The sequence below is a fragment of the Musa acuminata genome, chromosome BXJ2-7 (genome assembly GCF_036884655.1).
Source record: "Musa acuminata AAA Group cultivar baxijiao chromosome BXJ2-7, Cavendish_Baxijiao_AAA, whole genome shotgun sequence".
Taxonomy (NCBI): Eukaryota; Viridiplantae; Streptophyta; class Magnoliopsida; order Zingiberales; family Musaceae; genus Musa; species Musa acuminata.
In genome coordinates this window covers 30,522,034-30,542,931 of record NC_088344.1, presented here as the reverse complement: position 1 = coordinate 30,542,931, position 20,898 = coordinate 30,522,034, and the positions used below count along the sequence as shown (strand labels likewise).

General features: G+C 38.3%; 4 protein-coding genes across 4 annotated transcripts; 1 reads left to right on the top strand and 3 right to left on the bottom strand.

Annotated features, from left to right (window-relative positions):
* Nucleotides 1–5,997: 5,997 nt before the first annotated feature.
* On the bottom strand, nt 5,998–8,225 carry LOC135616198 (uncharacterized). The gene is made up of 3 exons (XM_065115388.1): nt 7,816–8,225; nt 7,597–7,679; nt 5,998–7,176 (listed from the first exon to the last, which is right to left on the bottom strand). Exons 1-3 carry the CDS (start codon nt 8,086–8,088, stop codon nt 6,381–6,383), a joined length of 1,152 nt encoding a protein of 383 aa, XP_064971460.1. The 5' UTR covers nt 8,089–8,225; the 3' UTR covers nt 5,998–6,380.
* Nucleotides 8,226–9,923: 1,698 nt separating this feature from the next.
* Nucleotides 9,924–13,419, bottom strand: LOC135617546 (DNA-3-methyladenine glycosylase-like). The gene is made up of 6 exons (XM_065117888.1): nt 13,007–13,419; nt 12,859–12,930; nt 12,540–12,663; nt 10,863–10,933; nt 10,408–10,465; nt 9,924–10,339 (listed from the first exon to the last, which is right to left on the bottom strand). The coding sequence occupies exons 1-6, from the start codon at nt 13,259–13,261 to the stop codon at nt 10,176–10,178; spliced, it is 744 nt and encodes a 247-aa protein (XP_064973960.1). The 5' UTR covers nt 13,262–13,419; the 3' UTR covers nt 9,924–10,175.
* Nucleotides 13,420–14,991: 1,572 nt separating this feature from the next.
* On the top strand, nt 14,992–16,387 carry LOC135617544 (uncharacterized). Its single transcript, XM_065117885.1, has one exon. The coding sequence runs from the start codon at nt 15,185–15,187 to the stop codon at nt 16,103–16,105; it is 921 nt and encodes a 306-aa protein (XP_064973957.1). The 5' UTR covers nt 14,992–15,184; the 3' UTR covers nt 16,106–16,387.
* Nucleotides 16,388–17,639: 1,252 nt separating this feature from the next.
* On the bottom strand, nt 17,640–20,822 carry LOC135617545 (small ribosomal subunit protein uS3x-like). Its single transcript, XM_065117887.1, has 6 exons — nt 20,685–20,822; nt 20,436–20,583; nt 20,170–20,341; nt 18,463–18,517; nt 18,261–18,392; nt 17,640–18,089 (listed from the first exon to the last, which is right to left on the bottom strand). Exons 1-6 carry the CDS (start codon nt 20,712–20,714, stop codon nt 17,925–17,927), a joined length of 702 nt encoding a protein of 233 aa, XP_064973959.1. The 5' UTR covers nt 20,715–20,822; the 3' UTR covers nt 17,640–17,924.
* Nucleotides 20,823–20,898: the final 76 nt, after the last annotated feature.

Below are 20,898 nucleotides of genomic sequence, written 5' to 3'. Positions count from 1 at the left end.
CAACAGTGGAGACAATGCACGCCAATAATGTGCAAAGGAGAAGCCGACTTGAGGAAGCATGAAAAGGGTTTTGGACAAAAGAATTGATGAAAATCAAATTTGACCTAATTCAATTTTGACCCGATCAACTTTCCCAATTCAATTTTAACTCAATCAATTATCCCAAGTCAATTTTAACCTGATCAACTATCCTAATTCAATTTTGACTTTATAAATTACCCCAATTCAATTTAAATTTGATTTACTACTACATTGATCGATCAAATATAATTTTAACTTAGTGAAACCTAATTAATTTTGATTGGTTTAATTGATTAGATGAGCTGTTGGACCCAATTTGAGTGGTCCATTTCCGGACTGCCCAATTTGTTATAGTTTAGTTTGGATGGTCTAATTAAATAAGGTTGATTGGCTCATTTGGACATTTTATAATTTTTTAAAAATATATAAATAATAAATTTTTTTATAGTTATTTCATATGCATATTAGTGAATTTTTTTGCTTATTGTACTTAAATTATAATTATTATTTTTGGATATTTATGTAGTTATTCATATAAATATATTTAAAAAATTATAAAATAATATTTATTTCACATAAAAGTATATTTATTATTTTATCATAAATGTTGTCAAGTTCTTGTGCTGATCAAAGTATATGTTAGTGATTTTTTTTTTATTGAATAATTTTTATATAATTAAATTAAAAAAAATTTAGTAAATATTATTTATAACTTATATCCCTAAGTTTTATTTAACTTATAGCCATCAAAATAACTTAAGATGACAGGCTTATAGGGTGCAAGTTATAATAAATATTTTATTTATTTTATAAAATATTTAAAATATATTTTATATTATTATATTATTCTCATAACGGATAAAGTGGTTTAGACTCATAAATTTATAAAATTATATCAAAGAATTAATCTTAAATGATATTAACAATAATAATATTTATAATAGCATAGGAGATTTAGATAATCTTAAATAAAATCTATTATTTTGAATATCATTTTAATTTAAGATTGTATACCAAAAGTAACAATACTATCTAATAATTCTCCATAATTATAAAATTAAATAGTAGATACATCAATATTTTATCCAAAATAGAGATGATATCAATAGTTTATCATTTCTTAAAAAACTCAAAGCATTAACTTGAAAATATGCAATTTATAACAGATATCTTATATCTTATTTGAACTTATCGAAAAGATAACAAACATAAAAAAAGTACTAAGACAGAGAATAAATTATTAGGATATATTATATCTTATTTGGATTTGTTAAAAATCCTAAGTCAAATAATTAAGATAAATAATTAAAAAAAATTAATAGACTTAGTTTTATAATAATTATTAATGATGTTTAGACTTCACTTGTGCATTAAAATATTTAAAACCTGATTTATATTTGCTGATCATTGACTGATAACTTAATAAAATAACTAAAAAATATGACCGCCTCACCGGCGCCGAGGAGGATGGGTTAAACGAAGTTCAAGAAGGGATGATCGACAGCTTTCCTTTTTTATGTGGTTGGTAACTAAAGGGATTGATTGCCTGCCCTTATGGGCTCGTCGTCGTTCCGTTCCATTATTGTGTTAGAGTAGATAGTCCGAGGGATGACATAGCTAGCCTCCACTGCCTCTAACGAGGAGTGCAACTCCTCCCACAGCACTATGGTCCTCCTCGGCCTGACGAGGTGGCCGTCCGCAAGGCGAAGACCATCAAAGCCTGGCTTGAGTCTCTCGACCAATCCAACGCTGCCCGGCGGCGCGCTTTGCCGAGGGCAGCCCCGTAGACCGGACCTGGGTGACGGTCGCCAATGGCTTTGGGACCAAGCTCAGGGAGACGATGAGGTTTGGTTTGCTGTCGGCTGTCGTTCTGGTTTCCTTGATTCTTATACTCATCATCTCTTTTACCAAGGTCGTTCCATTCTCGTTCTCGTTGCTTTCTGTGAATCGGAACTGTAATAAGATGAGTTTCTATTAGTACAATCGATGCACGGGTCTTTGTGATTTGAGATCAAGCCATCTAAGGGTTAGATATAGGAGAAAAATCACGTATTTTATTAATATAAGTTTTCTTTTTTTAATAAAAAGAAGAATAACATGTGAAAAAAACATGGTGAAAAATGTGATTCTCTCTTTTCTTTTTCTTTTCTTTTTTTGAAGAAAAAGGTAAGCAAGGGTTTGATTTTATAAACTAAGCTAGTAACTTTCAAAAATATATTACATGAGATTCCAAACTGTCGTAAGTGTCTAATAGAACACATCATAAAAACAAATTTTATGATATACAAATATATCGAATAAGATTTTATATTCTCAGCCTTTAATAATTAGGTATATTATATTATCACACTAATATTCAAGATATAAAATATATCGAATTATATTTCAAACTTGGTAACCTTCATAAGTGAGGATCTCTTTTTTTTTTGCACATTAAACTTGTGTAAATTATTATGTAATTGGTCAAGGGGAAACGAACTTAAGTTTAAAAATTATTTGATAAATTTTTTAATAATCTCATGTTTTCACCTTTTTTTCTTGCCCATTTTTTATTTATTATAGTAAAATATTTTTTATATTTTAAAAGATGATATTACCCCCTTCCTTCACTTGTCATAATCGCCTCTGTCTCTCATTGTCACTCGACGTGACTACCTCACTTATGTTACGATGCAAGCTGCATTTGTCATCATGAGGCCTTTGTTGTTGTCCTTATTACCATACAAAGCCCCACTTGGACCCCTCATGGAGCATGCCCACATCACCTAGGCCCTCACCTCCAACCCGATCGTCGACCTTGATAGAGAAGAAAGAAACTAAGGAGAGCGAGGCCAACACGACAATGACAAATGATGGCAAAAGCAAATTTAATGGATGAGAGAACCAACTGCAATGTAGATGAGAGCTTGGATGGCTCGAATAGGGGACTAGACAGTGCCGCCAACCTAATGGAGGCATCCTACGATGCAGCACACCGAGGTGACCAAGATGGGAAAAGGTAACAAGCAACAATGAGGTGGGCAACGACGAGGCAAAAAGGCAAAAGAGTTGGAACATAGATAATCAACAAAGGCAACAATCAATGAGATAGGGGTAAGGGTAATCTTATCGTTAAAGGATAAGAGGTACTCTATTGGAAAATTGAAAACTTAATTATTTTTTTTAGAGAATTTACCCAAAATTATTGAAGCATTAAAAAAAGGTGTATAACTTGTTGATTTATTTACCAATATGCCATAAAATTTGCAACGATTGAACGATGGTAGACTATTTCTGAATTTTGATATAGAAAAAAAATTAGATAGTTTTTCTCACATTTTCCGTATGTTATCTTTCTTCTTCATTCCGAGCTATTTTCTACCATAGTATCAAATCAAGTATGGCTCTCCTCAGTATCAACAAGTTGGTTAGATCTCGATGACTAACGAAAAGTGAAATTGATCTTGTAAACCATTAAAAGAAAAAAGGTAAGATAAGCAGATGAACCAAAAGAGATGTGTATTCAAGGGATGACATGATCGAGTAAGTGAAGGAAGTCATTGATCTTGTTGGATCCAACGAAAATGAGGTTTCATTAGGTATAATCGATCCTCTTATCAATGCGAGGAGAAGGCAAAGTACATGAGATTGCGAACATTATCAATGAAGCATATGTCCAAGTAGAAGCCGAAGAACAAAATTTGGATTTCTACCTAATTAACATTAAAGAAGCCTTTTGTAATCAAGAATCTATTTTAAATTATAAGAAAACCAAGTAATAAGCCACATAGTTTTTTTCCAAAAAAATAAATAATTCTACTTTTACTGAATGTATGATGCCATTCTTTACTTATGCCTTATAATTAAACAAAAAAATATTTTGTACCAACATATAGGGAACAACTTTTCACAATTCACAAATAATTAAACTTAATGAATTGTTTGGTGAATTTTTAACAATGAATATGTCAGAAATTACTACCCATGGATTTTGTGATTGTAAATCAATATGAAAAATGATTAGGGACGAATCTAAATATTATTATGATCGAGAAACATAAGACAAATCATTTTGAAGAGTATTGCATGTCATTGACAAAGATGATAATTATCATGACCCGAGTGTGATGGGCTAACTAGCTTATAACTTCGTTTGGTCTCAATCATTGACCAAAATGTTTAAGCTGAAGTTAATAATAATATACTCATCTGACCCTTATAAGTCAATCTTAATCTTGTCCATGTGGAACTAATCATGAGTGTTACAATAATGATATGAAATAACTGTGTTATTTTTTTATAAACTTAACTCAGAGCACAAATCAAAATTTGACTCACACTATTAGTTGAAGTTAGGAGTTTGTCTATAATTAAAGTTCCTAATAAAATTAGGTTTAAGTTTAGGTTTATGTATGGTGTTTATACTTTTTTATCGTAGCTTTGTGAACCTGAAATCCGAGAGTGGTGGCGAGAAATAATACCTCTAATTAGCCTCTCACATTATTTTAATTCAATTATCTCTTTTCATTATGAATATTAGATTTATCATTTTTCAAATGTTTTCAACAAAAATATTATCATAATCTTTTTTTCTATTGGACATACTTTTTTAATACATCCACTAGTAATACTATTTGTCATTACAAATACCTAAAATTAAATAAACAAGGATGCTTTATCAAAAATAAAAGCTCCTATAATAAACTTTTATGAGACATACCACATATTTGATTTTTTTACCAAGGAGAGCTCTTTTTAAAACTTTGATCAAAATTATATTATTTAATTTATTAAAAAAAATAATTATTATCCTTTGATTAAGTTTAACTTTTTTTAAGATAAACTAAACCAAACCGATTTAACTAATCTCTAACTATTCAATTTAATTTAATATATATTATCTCTTGATATTTTTAAATTACTTTCACCTCCATCACCATCTCCTTCTCTCACTCCTTTTTGGCATCTCTTTGGCTACCTTCCCCTCCTCCTCCTCTCCCTCTTCTATCTCTATTATTCTCTTCCTCCTTTTTTTCCTTTTTCATTGCTCCCTCCCTCCCCTCCTCCTCATAATTTATCAAAAACAAATTATTACACTCAAGTTATATTTATTCAATAGAGCATACTAAAAAAAATATTTTTATATAAAATTATTCTAAATTTATCATAAAATTAAAAAACTTAAGCTATCCTAAAAAATATATATTAATTTTTATATAAAAATTATCTTAAATTTTCCAAAAAATAATTATGCTTGAGCTACACTGATTCACAATATATATAAATAAATATATTATTTTTTTATATAAATTTATCCTAGATTCATTATAAAACTAAAAAACTTCGAGTTATTCTCAAAAACATATTATTTTTATATAAAGTTATTGTAAGTTTTTTTATAAAAAAATTGTTACATTCAAGTTATATTCATTCACAAAATATATAAAAATATATTAACTTATATATAAAATTATCTTAAATTTATCAAAAAAATAATCACAAAATCCTACATTTCTTATTTCATATTTCTCATATTGACTTAGTTACAATTGAAGTTAAAATCAATTAAGCTTATTTTATTTTTTTTTATTTTTAGGATAATTAATTATCGATAGAATAGAATTGTAACAAAAATTATAATAATTTTTTATCTTATGATGAATTTAAAATAAATTTATATAAAATTTAATATATTTTTAATAAGTTATGTGAAAAAGTGTAACTCCATTTTAACCCAATGTAACTTGAATATAAGTGATCCAATAATCAATTTGACCCATGTTAAACCAACCTGTGGATTGGTTAGGTTTAAAATAGTCCAATTCAAAAGTATTATATATATATATATATATATATATATATATATATATATATATATATATATATATAAAGAGTCTGTTATGGCAGCCGTGAGCTCAATCAACAAGATATTACGATAGGAAACGGGACCCACAGAGCATGACAATGTGGTGCGTTCTTATTGGTCCAGTACAGAGCTAAAACAGGCATGACAGATTCGGTCTGCAAAAGAAAATTTCCAAGTCACAGATTCAAGTAAAAAAAATACTGTAAAAGATACACCGCAACAGCTACGCCCAGAACTACAAGGCTGCTCCCTATCAGAAAGCCAGAGCTTCCTCCACCCACCTCACCCTCTTGTATCAGCTAACATGGATGCTTAGTCTTCACATCTCTTGTCATAACGTGCCATCTCTTCACTAAATTATAATCAGTAGCACTGGCAGGAGAACCAATAATTGTCACGCTTGCAACAGTTAGACGGCAATTTTGCGAGGGAGGGGGAGGAAGTGTAACAGTGGTTGCATGATATGGTGGCACTAAAAACTTGCACCGTCAAAGCTATCTCCCAAACCATCGCTTTAACTCACGCTTCTGGCCTCACTGCCATGACATGGTGGCAACGATGCAACTTCCGGCGCCTGCGGTGGTGACGACGACAACACAGGATGATTTGTGTTGTCCAGCAAACTGCTGATCGATCGAGCTTTCACCATTCCTGTCTTCTTCCTTTTCGTCCTTGACTTCTCCTCCTCCTCCTCCTCCTCCTCCTCCTCCTCCTCTTCCTTTATGTTGTCCACCCCAGTGTCAAAAGCAATGGCAGGTTGCTTCCTTGGCTTTCTCTCTTCTTCCTCCAGCTTCTGCGGTGAAGTTAGCGGCACAACACTACTATTCCTGATATCGATACTCCATTTGGGCTTGCTGGTACCCAACTGCCCCCTGACACTGCTCATGCTCCTGAGCCTTCCTTTCCCGAGATGGTGCTCGCAAAGGGAGTACCCGACGAGGGTCTGCTGGCAGCACCGCCACCCCCTTCCATTGACGCGGCTGCACCGTGATCCCTCCATCAGCACCGCCGGGCTCCTCCGCCTCTTCCCGTTAACATTTGTCCCATGCCCAGCTCTCACCACTGCTGCCCCACCATCGCACCCTTCCTTATCACTATCCTTAACACTGGTGCAATTATTGTTCGCTGAAGCAGGACCAGAGCTTTCTCTTGCCTTCGCCTTGACCTTTTTCTCTTTCTCCCTCAGCTTGCCTTCAAATCCTCCGTCCCCATTTCCGTTTTCGTCCCCTCCTCTCGTGTTCTTCTGTGGCGATACCGTCTCCCCAAGCTGCGCCGCTTCTGACGCTACTGCACCTGTGCTGACACTCGTCCTAGGGAGGCAAAGAGATGCCAGAATGGAAGAAATTGCATCACACCCCAGATCTCATCCGTGGATTAGTATCGCACCACAGTGCACCCACACTTAACTCTTCACTCTTGTGTAATGAGCTACCACAAGTTTGGGATGAGCTAATTAAACTACCCACAACTAAAAGAGGAGGAGATGTGTGCGTGTGTGGGATGCACTCGTAGATGGGAATGAGGGTGGGCTGTTATTATGGGTCAGGCTGTCATGCATCGTGTGTATATATATATATATATATATATATATATATATATATATATAGCAGCAATTAAATACATGGATGCTTTTATTTTTATCTTGTTTGTTTTTATGCCCGCAGGCAATGCTGATGATACAAAGGCAAGAAGGCATTTCCTAAAGGGAGAAAGGGAGCAAGTTTACCTACCTATTGCTGCCATTGGCCTGGGCAAACCACCTCTCGCTGGAATCCACCATCACCTCCTCCTCTTCCTCCACCTCCTTGGGCACCTGCAACGAGTCCCAAATCCTCATCCCCCACAAGGGCGTGCACCAATCACCACATTGCACTCAGAAGCGAAGAGATAGAACAGCCACGCAACTGAGAAGCCCAAGAATTGAAGCAAAGGTGGAAGTAACCGAGTACCTGCACACTGCCGCTGCTGCTTGGGGCCTTAGCATCTGGATATGGATCTGAATGGAAAGGATCCACAACAGATCTTCCACGGTTTGGATTCTCCCCCAACTCATGGGGGTCTAGCGGCAGATCCGCAACCGGGTGCAACCTTTCTCCCACAGGTCCTCCTGTACTACTATTCGGTGGGTGGTCTTGGAGGGATGGATCTTGGGAGACACGAAGAGGGGCGAGAGAAGGGACGGAGAAGCAGGTGGAGGAGGAGGGTCTTTTACGGATCCTCATGGTGCACGAGATTGGGAGAGAAAGGGAGATGGATGGATGAGGAGTGAGAAGGGGGTGCGAAATTAGAAGCCTTCAGCGACACCGCACTCAAAAGACCAAATAATAAAGAGGAGCTCTTTTTGTTTCCCTTTTTCTCGTTTAATTATTGGATAAACGGGAAGGAAGGATGAAAGAAAACAAGAGAAATAAACGAAATAAAAAATCACAATATCGACCATAACAATGATGATAATAACAACAGCTCACAATAAAGAGGAAGTCCGGGGAGGGTGGCCCCCGGCACGTGCGGTCGGGCGCGCGGATCCGCCACCGGCAAAACCGGTTGGCGGCGGTTTACGTTGCCACGGACTAGATTTCCATTTAAATCTAGTCCGGGCGGACCTCGAGACAGGATCCACGAAAACATTGGGTCCCTCTCTATCCGCCAACGGGAGCCTGGGATTCCGATCCTTCGGATCCCGAACGCTGGCTCTGCTAAGATAGGCGAGCCGCGCATGGGTCTGAGCACAGACAGCAACAGGAAGTGGAATCCAACCTTCTTCCCCCATCTGACTGCCATGAGCGGTGATGGCGACCCTCGCAACATTAATCTTTGCTTTCGTTGTTGTTGTCGCTGTTATGTGGACACGTCCAAACAATCTCTCATCTTTAAAGGCGACGCCTTTCCCTCTTTCTCTCTCTCTCTCTCAAGATCCTGCTTAGAGATGGAAGGACTAAGATTATTTTCTGTAGCAATGTCATGCGGCATTTGGTGTGATGGTCGGGCCCAAACATTAAAGGCTAATCCTAATTCTATCTTTTCGACCCAAGACCAGGAGTAACAATGGGCCCCGATTATTTGACCCGATTCTTATATTCGATGTTATTATTATTCCAATTTGTGTCGATTCAAATAAGTTTATCTTTTAGCCTTACAGCGTGTGGTCTATGTTTATCGACTGTCTCATTTAATCCTCGTTTATATTTGTACCTATTTTAGTCGTTTTTAATTACAGAATTTGATGTCGGTTCACTGTTTTATCATATTTGGATCTAATATTAAAAATGGATGTTATACTCACCACCTACTATGTTTCGATTATGATTATGATCGTTCGGATTTAGTATCAATTATAATACATGAATTGTAATTTTATAAATTAATGAAATTAAATGGGAAAATTGGATAAGTTGGAGCAAGATTCACACAATTTTAAGATGATGATGATGATGATGATGATGATGGCTTAAAAGGCTGGAGTAGCAGATGAATGGAGGTTGGCTTGTTCCCACATATAAGCCTATAGTCTCCTATTGTTTCATGAGCAACAGCAGCATGTGAACCCAGCAAATAGATGAGAGAGAGGGACTGTCAATGCAAAGTTCACATGGGGAAGTCACTTGTTTCCGTCCTATCAGCACCACGCCAAGTATAGTTAAGTGGTCCTGTGGGGTCCAACACCACATGCAAAGACATCGAGGCCAACACCATCCTCTGCCATTTCATTTAGTTCTCGACATGCAACAGCGACACTGTACGACAGCAACTCCTCAACCGAGATTCCAACATTGAAGAAAGAGAAAGAGAGAGAGAGAGAGAAAGAGAAGAGAGACTATTTGTCATAATAATCGACTCGTTTATTACATCGAAATGTTATCCAAATTGAGTTTAAGATTACATACAATCTCTTTGTACTTATAAAGAAAGAGAGTGGTTTGGATGGGGTTTCCACGCGAGAGTTAGAATCTCTCAGGCGACGGATTGCAATGCCGCACGCTTTCCTGCCACCTGCACGCAGACACATGTTGCTCCAACTCTCTCAGAGGACGACAGCTTCCACGAGTACATTTTGCAGTGGGCATTTCAACAAACATTAAGGCTTCAACAAGTACAGAAATGTTCACAAAAGAAATATAGGATCTACAGATATGTTTCCACGAACATTGGATTCGGCTATATAAGCCGCGGAAAACGTTGCAAGAATAAAAGTAGAAACAAGAACGACAACATGAGTAGTTGTGTTACACACCGACTATTCTCCATTGTCAATGACGGGTGTAATACACTGCAGGGTGCAACGTTCCTTGTGCGGATCCACCGCTTTCATTTACGGAGGATGAAGTGTGTTTTTGGGGGCACTTATCCAGGGAGTACCAGCAATGGCAAACCTCCACGGTGCCGTGATGTGCTCAGGCAATGCGTACTGGATTCCCACGCGTGGCCCCACCAAGATCTTCTCTGGCGCCGGCCCATCTAACACTTCCAAGCCTCCTGAGGATATGAGAATTGTTAGCCAAAAGAAAGATTAATAAGTACTAATTCTGTTCAACATGTCATACCGCGGGTGTAAAGTGGATGGTTTGACCAAGCAGTTGTAATCCCTAATGCTTGACCAACCTATCGACAAAAACAATTAAGAGAATTCCACCAGAGATTATGATGACAGAAGAAAACATATGCTTATCAAAGTTCTGGAAAAAATAAAAAGTCCGATAGATACTTCAAGAGGAAACTCTTGTCGGTTTATTTGTTCATACATATAACAACATCTTTGAGGTTGTGACTGAAATAACCAAGCCTTCATGCTTATTTTTGTCACCAAAAAAAAAAGTTCTTGGATTGCCGAAATTAATAAGACCAAATAACGTATATAGAGATTGCTATTTTGCAACAACATTACATCTTACAAAAAGAAAAAAAAAACATTTAATCTAGTCTTCCTGTCTGCAACATGTAAAGTATTTAAATCATGTATGCAAGAAACCAAAGAACATATTATGGAGGACAAGCTGACCTTTCCAGGTCCTGTTAGCAGGACAGGCTTCTCAGCCTTCCGCCCTCGACGTTCTTCGATAGTCCCAAGACCTGTAATTAGTCATAAAAATTTCACAATTCTTCCTCTAGCATAGTAAATCTTTTTTTGTTCTTTTCAATAAAATGAAATATTGATAGTGAATCGCAGAGGAAATGCAGCAATGGATCACCTAGGATATCAACAAAACCATAATAACGAGGCACTGACAGAAAGATTGGATTCTCTCAAACTGAATGCCCAAAACCGGTAGCTAACGAGTCGAGAGTTAGATGCTTAAGAAAAAGAGTACATTGAATAGTCATATATAAAGTATAAACTTATATAAAGTAAAATGTTCTGAGCTTATCATTTCTTTCTTCTAAGAGAAAAATAATATTACAATGCACTAAAGTGCTTCATGCTTTAAAAGTGGCATATACTTGATAGATACTTGCAACTGATGTGCAGAAGAATTTACAGATAACATTGAGGCTTATGTATTAGATTACCCCACCGAGAAGATCAAAAAGCCTCCTGAAATCAGAGAAAAAGAAACATATAAAGGCGCAAAGGGAAAAAACCTGCAACAAAATTTTGGGAGAAGAACTCACAGGAACAAATTAAATAAGTTCAATATGTCTATGAGACAAGACTAAGTGAGGAAAAAGAAAAAAAATCACAATATGGACTGTGGTAAAAGGACTAATAAGGAGATATCTTCTTAAGGAGTGAGTGAAAATAATTGTCAAATGAACAAAACAAAAAAATGAATATGCCATTAATTTTATTTTTCTGAACATCTTCATGTTAAGCCTTCAGTTTAAGCAGAACACTTGGGCAATCAGGGATAACTGGTAACGGCACTCTGTAATGGTTATTCTGGCAACCAACCAAAGGGTTTCTCATGGAAGATTTATTTCGCCTAATGGTTATAAGTCACAGAAGCATCTAAAATAATCTTTTATGCAAGGAGACAAAACAGAGATATGCATTTACAGAACCATCCGGTTCCTTGAGAACCTACATTCTCAAGTCCATTAATTTCACAAAAACATATGTGCATCTCAGCCTCCTTTTGCCACACAAAAGATATAGATGTAAGTTTCTTATTATCTTTTCCACAGTAACGAAAATGAGTTGGATGATAGACTAAATATGTCAGCTCACGACATAATTTCCATATCCAATAAAAATGGTGGCATAATTTCAAATATTAAAGGACTGCAGCAATGTGGAGCAATAGAATGAGGAACTAATTGTGCTTTTGGTTTTAAATTGCAAAGAGAAGTTAATGTAGCCTTGAGAAAGTTAATCCATATCCACCGGAGCATGTGATGAATCTTGAAAGAAGTGGAACCCTGCCAATTATGCTGAGGTTATACACCAAAAGCGGTTTATCAACCAAACTGCGGTCGATGCTCTGTGCACCGGAGTACATGTTGTTAAGCTGAAACATGATCAACATCGGTACCATTTCAATTAAGGCCTCAAAGCATACAAATTGAATTATCATTAGTGAGCTCACAAATCTTGACACACAGAGATGTATGGAGAAAATTTTATGATTGTTTTAAATAAGATGATCATGAGACAGAATGCGCTACAAAGAATTTCCAAGTATTATATACAATTTTAAGCTAACTTGAGCATGCATAAAGCAAATAAAACAAGATATACCACTAATGGGCGCACAAGAGCGTATCAAGACGGCTGCACCAACTCCCTCTTTATCTGCTACAACATTGAGCATTGTATGGAGTCCATAGCAAAGATACACATATGCATGCCCTCCTGGTCCAAACTATCACAAAAGAACTCAATACTTTGATCAAAATCTAAACTTGGAATCAAAAAAATATATCTATCTTTTACTAGATTACATGGCTTAAATCTAGCAGATGCGACTCGATTATCCTATCTAAGAATGAAATCACCCTGGTCAAATGGTAAAAACGAAAGAGAGAAGAAAGAAATTAGGGAACAGATCGGCACTTACTACTGGCGCCGTTCGTGAAGTGATGCCGAATCGACCATGGCATGCCGAATCATTCGGTCTATAAGCCTCGACCTGCAACAGTCGAAGCATTCAAAACCTAATTTCACCTACGAGAGAGAGAGAGAGAGAGAGAGAGAGAGAGAGAGACCTCGGTGATCTGGAGAACGACTTCATCGCGTCGAAGGAACTTGCCCAGCAAGCGAGGAGCGAGTTCGAGGGAATCAACCAGGAAAAAATCCTTGGGCAAGATCGCAGCCGGCTCCGAGGGGAGACGAAGTCCGTCCACCGAACATCCCGCCGCCTCCTCCGGCGCGGCAGGCGGAGGCCTCGGGATGCTGTCCCCATTCCTTCGGTTTCTCCGCGCGGTTCTCTTGAACCGGGCCGGAGATCCGCCGACCGTCATCGCCGCCGCAGCTGCCTGCTTTCCTTGTCCCTCCAGTGAGCTTGTAGATTCGTGTTGCGACGACTTTTCTCGGGGCGACACGAAGCTGGACGGTTAAGATCATCCGACGAATCCTCTCCCGCGAGTCGAGGTCTCAAAATTAAGTCCTTAATTACCACTGTCTTGGCTTTAATCAAAATTAATCAGTACTAGTATATGCGGAAGCTCTATAAAAAAAATATTTGAAGAATAAATGATGAAAACGAAAATGCTTACGATCCAATAATAAACTGCGAAAGTCCATTCTTTTCTTCTTATATAATTATCAATAATAATCGGCACCAAAATCAAAGTCAACATTGAGGGTGAAAGGGACGAATAAGTCATTGCTGACGTAACGAATGAGTGTTGTAATCAACAAGTCAAGATCGAGAGACTTGCAATAAATTTTGAGATGAGAGACTTCCAATTCCAAAGTCAAGATCGAGGTCCTTCTTTGAGATTTTATCATCCTCACCTCACATTCACTTCAGATGTAATCAACAAGTCATTGCTGACGTAACGAATAAGTGTTGTCTCAGTTTGTCTTGGGGAAGACGTAACGAATAGGTGTTGGCCAATGTAATTCAAGTTTGAACTGAGCTCGAGCTCTCTCGTTGGTCAATTTCAATTTGGTGGCTGCTATTAATGACGATCGATCTTATAAACGCTCCAAGGATTTGTCTTTCGTCAAACACTTGGCGGAGGCGGCGGCTACCAAGAAAACCAGGTGGAAGTTTGACACAAAAAAGCTGCGTGTGCTGACCTGAAACCTCACTCGAGTCCACGCCGTCGCCGTTTTGCGTGGCAAAACAAGAAAAGCTCTCGTTAAGCAATATTAATAAAAAAATAAGATTAAAACTTATTCTAAACTAAAGAAAAAGAAATCGGCAAACCTATCCTTGCAATGTTTGAACACAACATATTTGCTCATGCAAATCTTTATGCACATGTCCCTTGAGACATCATCCTCACTGTTAGTGTCTGTCTTTTTGGTTATTTCAACAGCATATGTTAAAACTTAGATTTATAACGTTAAATACTTTGAAGCGATATATATATATATAATAAATTTTAATACATATCCTATATTTTTTTTATAAAAAAATAATACTGCTAATTTTAAAATATCTAAATTGTCCCTTTTTTTATTATAATATTTTAGTCTATAATAATATTTTGACTATAACAACAACAAAAATAAAAAATATATAATATAAAAATAATAAATAAACAATGACATCTAGAAAGATATGATATGATGTCACTTATAATTTTTTCAATAGTATTTATAATGTCTTCAGTACATCAATAAAATATTATAAATATTACGAAAAAACAAGAAATTTTTTTATATATTTTTTAAATTAAAAATATTATTTGAAAAAAAAAAATAAAAGAGGATATTCCTTTTGAGAAATACTTAAAATATGAATTTTTTTTAATAACCTATATATATACATTTTTAAAAAAAAAATAATATCTAAGGATTTTAGTGGGCACAGTTATCGGATAAGCCCTTCTAGAAGGCCCACGCGGGCCCAACCCTTTGTCATGGCCCACAGCTGGTCAAACAATGACGAGTCAATCCCAAATCCCCTTCCCAAGCCAACTCCATCGCAACACTGAAGAACTTTCGAGGATCCAACAAATTCATGGAACCATCTAGAGTTGTACCTCAGTTGTTCCACTTTAAAACCTTCCCACCATTCTTCTCCCATATCATCTCTCTCTTTCTCTCTTGCTTTCCTCGTAACAAGGTAGCTTACTCCTAACCCCAAGGATGATCCCATAACTTCTCTTTCCTCCCTAGCTCAAGGAGTCTCCACACATACCATATACACCCAAAGCCGGTGTTGTCCCTCTCCAATTTATCCGGCAAAATCCTGCAGGGCCTGAGAAAGCATGGGCACTTTGGTGGGTCACGTGGCACCAGGGTTTGGGTTCCTGGTGATTGGGCTGTGGCACCTCTTCAACCACATCAAGCTGCACTCCATGCACCCCAACTCCTACTGTTCCCCTCCATGGTTCCCCACATCTAGGCTCAGGCACCTTGAGCTCTACCTCATCATCTTTGGCAGCCTGGCTTCCATCTCCATGGAGCTGGTCATCGGCCCGGAGAAGCACAACCCCTTCGACGACGACGGCACCATCCCCTCCAACCACCTGCACAACTTCGAGCACGCCTCCATCTCCCTCGCCCTCCTCATCTACGCCTCCTTCGCAATCGTCTTTGACCGCGTCAAGCCGAGGCTCCGCGACGAGATGACCATGCTCCTCGCCGCCGCCGCCTTCGGGCAGCAGCTGCTCATGTTCCACCTCCACTCCGCCGACCATATGGGCATGGAGGGGCAGTACCACTGGCTGCTGCAGACCGTCATCGTGGTGTCGCTCGCCACCGCCCTCCTCGGCGTCGCCCTGCCGCGGAGCTTCCTGGTGAGCTTCGTCCGGTCGGTGAGCATCGCCTTCCAAGGTGTGTGGTTCGTCGTCATGGGCTTCATGCTGTGGACGCCCAGCCTCATCCCCAAGGGCTGCTTCATGAACCTGGAGGAGGGGCACATGGTCGTCCGCTGCCACACCGACGCAGCGCTCCACCGCGCCAAGTCCCTCGTCAACCTCCAGTTCAGCTGGTACATGGCGGCCATGGCCGTGTTCTCCATGCTGCTCTTCTTGTTCCTGTCCAAGGTCTACCCCGAGGAGCCGCAATACCTGCCTCTTCTCAAGGAGGAGGAAGAAGAGGACTTGGAGTCACAGAAGAAGCTGATGGAGTCTGGGAGCTTCGTTCATATGGGTAAAAGGCTGAGATCCATTGAGCTTGAGAGGTAAAAAGGCAAAAGACCTTGTTAATGGCCTACAAGAACTTGTTGGCTTTTCTTTTCTCATTTCCTTTTTACTTTCTTTCTTCTTTATCTTTTTTTGTATAATCCAGCTCTTATCAAAAGGTGTCTAGTGGGATTATTTGGGGAATTCTTTTGGCTGTCAGTGGTGTGTGGCTCTTTCTGAAGGAGGAGTTACTATTGTGATCTGGATGTGTAAAGAGAGTGGGGGCTAAGATTGGTCTCTGTTTGTGTCACCAAATAGTACAATTTTATGTGTTTATTCTCACCATCCATCTTTTTTATCTGAAGAGAATTGTCTTCTGTGGTTTTCTGCCTTCTTTTGGATCAAAAGTTTCCTGCCCTATATGAATGCCCCAAAAAGCTTGGCCAGAAGTAGTTCAAGCAGCAAAGAAGATGTACTACAAGATTTCAACAAAACAGGGTTCGAATATTTTGACGATTAAATAGAGTTTAGGATATTTCTATCCTAGTAACATTCAGACCGTACAATCAATGATTCAAACAGATCAAGATCCAAATTCCTGATTATTCGATTGGCAAACCGGGAGTTCAATTTGAAATTTGCCATATAAGAGACGTGTCTGTCTCTCTCACACATCTTTGTCATTTGAGATGGGTTCCATTGTGCCCTACCTTATCCATCCACATGGACAAAAAATGGGATCTCTTAGAAACTAAAGAGATCGAAGCATTGATGATCGAGTATAGTGAATTAGTCGTGCATCATTTTCACAGAACCAACGCTGCTTGGAATGATACTTGTGAATCAGATCATGAAAACCCAAAAGATAAGGCTCATTTGACCAATAAAAAAGGGCCAGATCAGATGAAACAAGGACACAGGAGACAATACAATAGAATAATGATTTCTTGGCATTGAAGTGTTCGTCGTGCCTTCAAAGCAACTAAAACCCAAAATTAGTCCATTTGCCATGAAACCATATTGAGCAAACAACGCGTTAGGAAACCTATGGCTGCTCTAACTTTCCACATCATTTCAGGCACCCAACCCAGTGGAAATGGCACCCCAAGGCTCAGAATATTCTACTGACTAGCAAACAAATTACAAACAAGCTGGACAGAGAAGACGAAATTACGTCAGCCAGCCACATGTTATCTCATAATGCTGTGGCTGACCTATGCTTGATTGATATTGTAGCAAAAACTAGTTGCTTAATCACTAAGATCCCAACTCTCAACAACTGTCATCAGAGGTTCGTAAGACCCCTTGCGTGCAATCGTTCTGCAGTACTCATTACCTCGACCATCTACAGTTCACTTATTACTATAGGTTTGGTATGCTTGACATAAAACAGGATGAGTCAGTGGTACTCAACATGAACCGAGTCCTCCATCTACTCTTTGTAGGACTCTGATTGGTATCGGGATAATAAATGATTTAACCCATATGCAGTTTAGTGAAGACTTTGGGGATTCAACGGAGCTATTACCATTTACAAATTAGAAATTTCTATGACAATTGAACAGAACATCATTCCATATTTATCCAAAAAAATAGCTTCAGATAACCGCAATTTGCTTCTATACCAAACTAGTGTGTGGAACTAATACAAGGAAACTTAAAACAACTATGTTGAAGTCAGTCCATTTTTCCTCCAAATAAATAATTCCAAATCATTTTCTAGCCCAATGAAACAGAAACAAAAGGGATGGTGCAATTCAACCATTACAAACAATATTAATCTGGAAGATACCATCATAAAGTGAGTTTGGACACCGGACCTAAGTTGATTAACTCTTTTTTGAAAGGAAACCCCCCCCCCCCCCCAACCCCACCCATGAGGTCATACGGCAGCAATCTCTGGAGCCACTGGTGGTGCTGGCCTAACGTATTCTTCTTCATCCTTTGGTGGATGAATGGTGACGAGATCCGGAAGAGGGGTAGTAGGACCTTGCTTTCCCTTTGGATCCCAATCCAACATAATTTTTACCTTGATTCCAAGAACACCCTAAGCATGTAAACAGACGGTTAATCTCCGAAAAAACATCATGACATCCTGCTAGTTGCATTGGAAACATATCCTTGCTAAAGGCAAGCAAAACACACTGATGATTTGAAAAGGCAAAAGGAACACTAAATCAACAACAAAAAACTAGTGCAGTAAATTTTAGACACTAACCTGTCTTAGGAGCACATGCCTCACCGCTGAGTCAATATATTCATTGACCGGCTGACCAGAAGAAATCATGTAACCATCCTTGAATTTCATCGACTTAGCTCGCTGAGCCCTAAGTTTTCCACTTACAATTACCTATGATAAATCATGAAATAAACCTCCAATCTCCAAGAAAAATTAATTCAGGCTTAGTTCCAGAATATACCTCACACCCCTTTGCACCACTCTCCATGACAAACCTCAGGACACCATAACATGCCCTGGAACAAAACACATGCAATTAAGACACCCTTGAATAGATAACTCCAACAAACAACAAGATATGCCAACATGTTTGGAAATAAACATCAGTCTGCTCAAAAAAAATTCAAAGCAAAGCCATCGATCAGCAGCCTAAGATAAAAAATAAGAACAAAATGTTGGAGAATATTCCAAACCCCAAGCATACAAGATACAAGAAGCCTGACAAACTCCATAACTCAGTCGTATGAGCATAAAAAACAAACCATCAGAAAATCATATATAGCCCAGCCACAGAATAAAAAACCACAAATGCTCAAATCGTTAGTAAGATAGTAAAATGCAAAAAATGTACAACCAAAAAAGTAGAGAAAACAGGCAACACTCGTATTCAGAAACATAAAACAAAGACAAAAACACAAAGTCATGCAGACATACATATACACATTTCATTAGCTCAGCTCTAAATTAGGACATATCTTACATAACTCCAATACTAATTTTGAAAGAATAAGCCAACTCAATAGAGCCACATATTCCAAATGTTAGTCAACACCAGCCTAACCCAAGTGACATCGCAAACCGATGAAAATAGCATTTTTAATCAGAAACTATCATACAAATCCCTGCACAAAAATTATCAAATTTGCAAACATGTTGCCAGGAGAATTGACATGAGATCAAGAGATACCACGAACCCAATTGCATCCATGGCAATCTTAATATTGTCATCTTCCGACACAAAGTTGGTACTGAGCAACCTATTTGCTTTATAGATGACAATAATCACACACAATAACTAAAAAATTACAACCAGGTGACTGTGTGGCCAAGACATCAGCCCGTACAAGATTCAAGGAAGGCCAATATATGCAAGCCTTACACAAGACTCAAGTCATAGTCACCCAGATTCTGAATGAGAAAAATTATCAGGTTGTCAAGATATCTAATGATGCCAAAAAAACATTAGCTTCTGATGGCCACTGAAAAATTGTATAAAAATAGCTGATGAGCCACACTACATACAAGATATGGCACACAAGAGTAACCTAAACAACCAAAGAAACAAATGGGCATAAAATAAGTTTAACACAGAACAGTAAAGCCAAATTTTATCGACTCCCCACAGTACTTCTCCTTTCACATATGCAAAAACCTACATCTATATGCCCTCATTGAACAAAAGGTCATACTTTTCACTACTCAATAAGATGTGATTACAACAATGAATAAATGTGTTGCCAGGGGGCTTTTATGTCATGAAAATAAGAAGCATCATGACCCTAAATGCATCCATGGCTATCCTGATATTGTCACCTTCCGACACAAAGTTTGGTACTGAGTAACCTATTTGCTTTATAGATGACAGACATCACAACTTACATGCCCAAAATAACTTTCTTCTGATGTACCAACCTACATCACCACGTCCTAGTCTAATAATGAGATATTCTTCAATCGGACACAAGTGAAAAACAACTCGCGTTATCAATTTCAGCTACTAGTAGATAACACAAAGTCAACCGTCGGTCTTGAGAAAAATCATAAGCGTGAAGTGACTTATAATAACCATATGGAAACAAACATCTTACGAGAGAAATACGAGCATAACTACAGAGTTAGAATCAAAACAGTAAACACCAAACTTAAAAAAGGGTGAATGTATCCCAACCTCCTAACAGCAAGGCCGCCAAGAAGCTTGTAACGGAGAGATTCAGCCTGAGCAATGGCACAGAGACCCCTATTGTTCACCTTCTCGGCGTACAGCTCAACGCCATTCTCCGGAAAGTTGAATCTTTTCTGCACCACTGATGTCAGTTCCCTAATTCTCCTTCCCTTCTCGCCTAAACCATCAGATAAAAGCATCAAAACACTGAACAACACCCCTTTATAACCCAAAAAAAGGGAACTAAAACATCGAAACAAGTGTCAAATCACCAAGAACGTTCTGGGTGCGCGTCGCCCGTATAATGATCTCAGTACGCATGGGCGTGACCCTAACTTCCACACCCGAATAGCCATCCTCCGCAAGCTCCCTCGTCAGGACCTCGTTCAGCTCCGCGAAGAACACCCCATCCGCCACAAACTGCGAGAAGGGATAGAAATAAACGAAATTTAGCGAACTTCGAACTCAAGAAAGAAGAAATATTGAGGGAAAGAGGATATTTGGAAGGGAAGAGAGAAGACCTTTCGCTTCTTACTCATCTGGGTCGCCATTTGCGCAGGGATTCAAGATAAGCGAATTCGCCGCTGCAATGAGTTCGGGTCTGTGGTCTTAGCTGACAAAGAAACCCTAGAAGAGACGAGGGACAGCCGCAAGACGATTCTTAAATAGCGGTTTGGGGGGACGATCGGACGGTCCGAAGACGTTGATGATAAATAGAAGGTTTAGATGGATGTA

Excerpts from the sequence above, each read along its gene's own strand:
- LOC135616198 (XM_065115388.1), bottom strand. The coding sequence starts at position 8,088 with ATGAGGATCCGTAAAAGACCCTCCTCCTCCACCTGCTTCTCCGTCCCT. Across the intron at positions 7,680-7,815 it reads GCAGCAGCGGCAGTGTGCAG|GTGCCCAAGGAGGTGGAGGA; the intron begins GTACTCGGTTAC and ends GACTCGTTGCAG. Across the intron at positions 7,177-7,596 it reads CAGGCCAATGGCAGCAATAG|GACGAGTGTCAGCACAGGTG; the intron begins GTAGGTAAACTT and ends TTGCCTCCCTAG.
- LOC135617546 (XM_065117888.1), bottom strand. The coding sequence starts at position 13,261 with ATGACGGTCGGCGGATCTCCGGCCCGGTTCAAGAGAACCGCGCGGAGA. Across the intron at positions 12,664-12,858 it reads CTTCACGAACGGCGCCAGTA|TTTGGACCAGGAGGGCATGC; the intron begins GTAAGTGCCGAT and ends CTTTTGTGATAG. Across the intron at positions 10,934-12,539 it reads CTCTTGTGCGCCCATTAGTG|GTCTTGGGACTATCGAAGAA; the intron begins GTATATCTTGTT and ends GACTAATTACAG.
- LOC135617544 (XM_065117885.1), top strand. The coding sequence starts at position 15,185 with ATGGGCACTTTGGTGGGTCACGTGGCACCAGGGTTTGGGTTCCTGGTG.
- LOC135617545 (XM_065117887.1), bottom strand. The coding sequence starts at position 20,714 with ATGGCGACCCAGATGAGTAAGAAGCGAAAG. Across the intron at positions 18,518-20,169 it reads GGCGGCCTTGCTGTTAGGAG|GGCATGTTATGGTGTCCTGA; the intron begins GTTGGGATACAT and ends GTTTTGTTCCAG. Across the intron at positions 18,393-18,462 it reads GTGGTGCAAAGGGGTGTGAG|GTAATTGTAAGTGGAAAACT; the intron begins GTATATTCTGGA and ends GATTTATCATAG.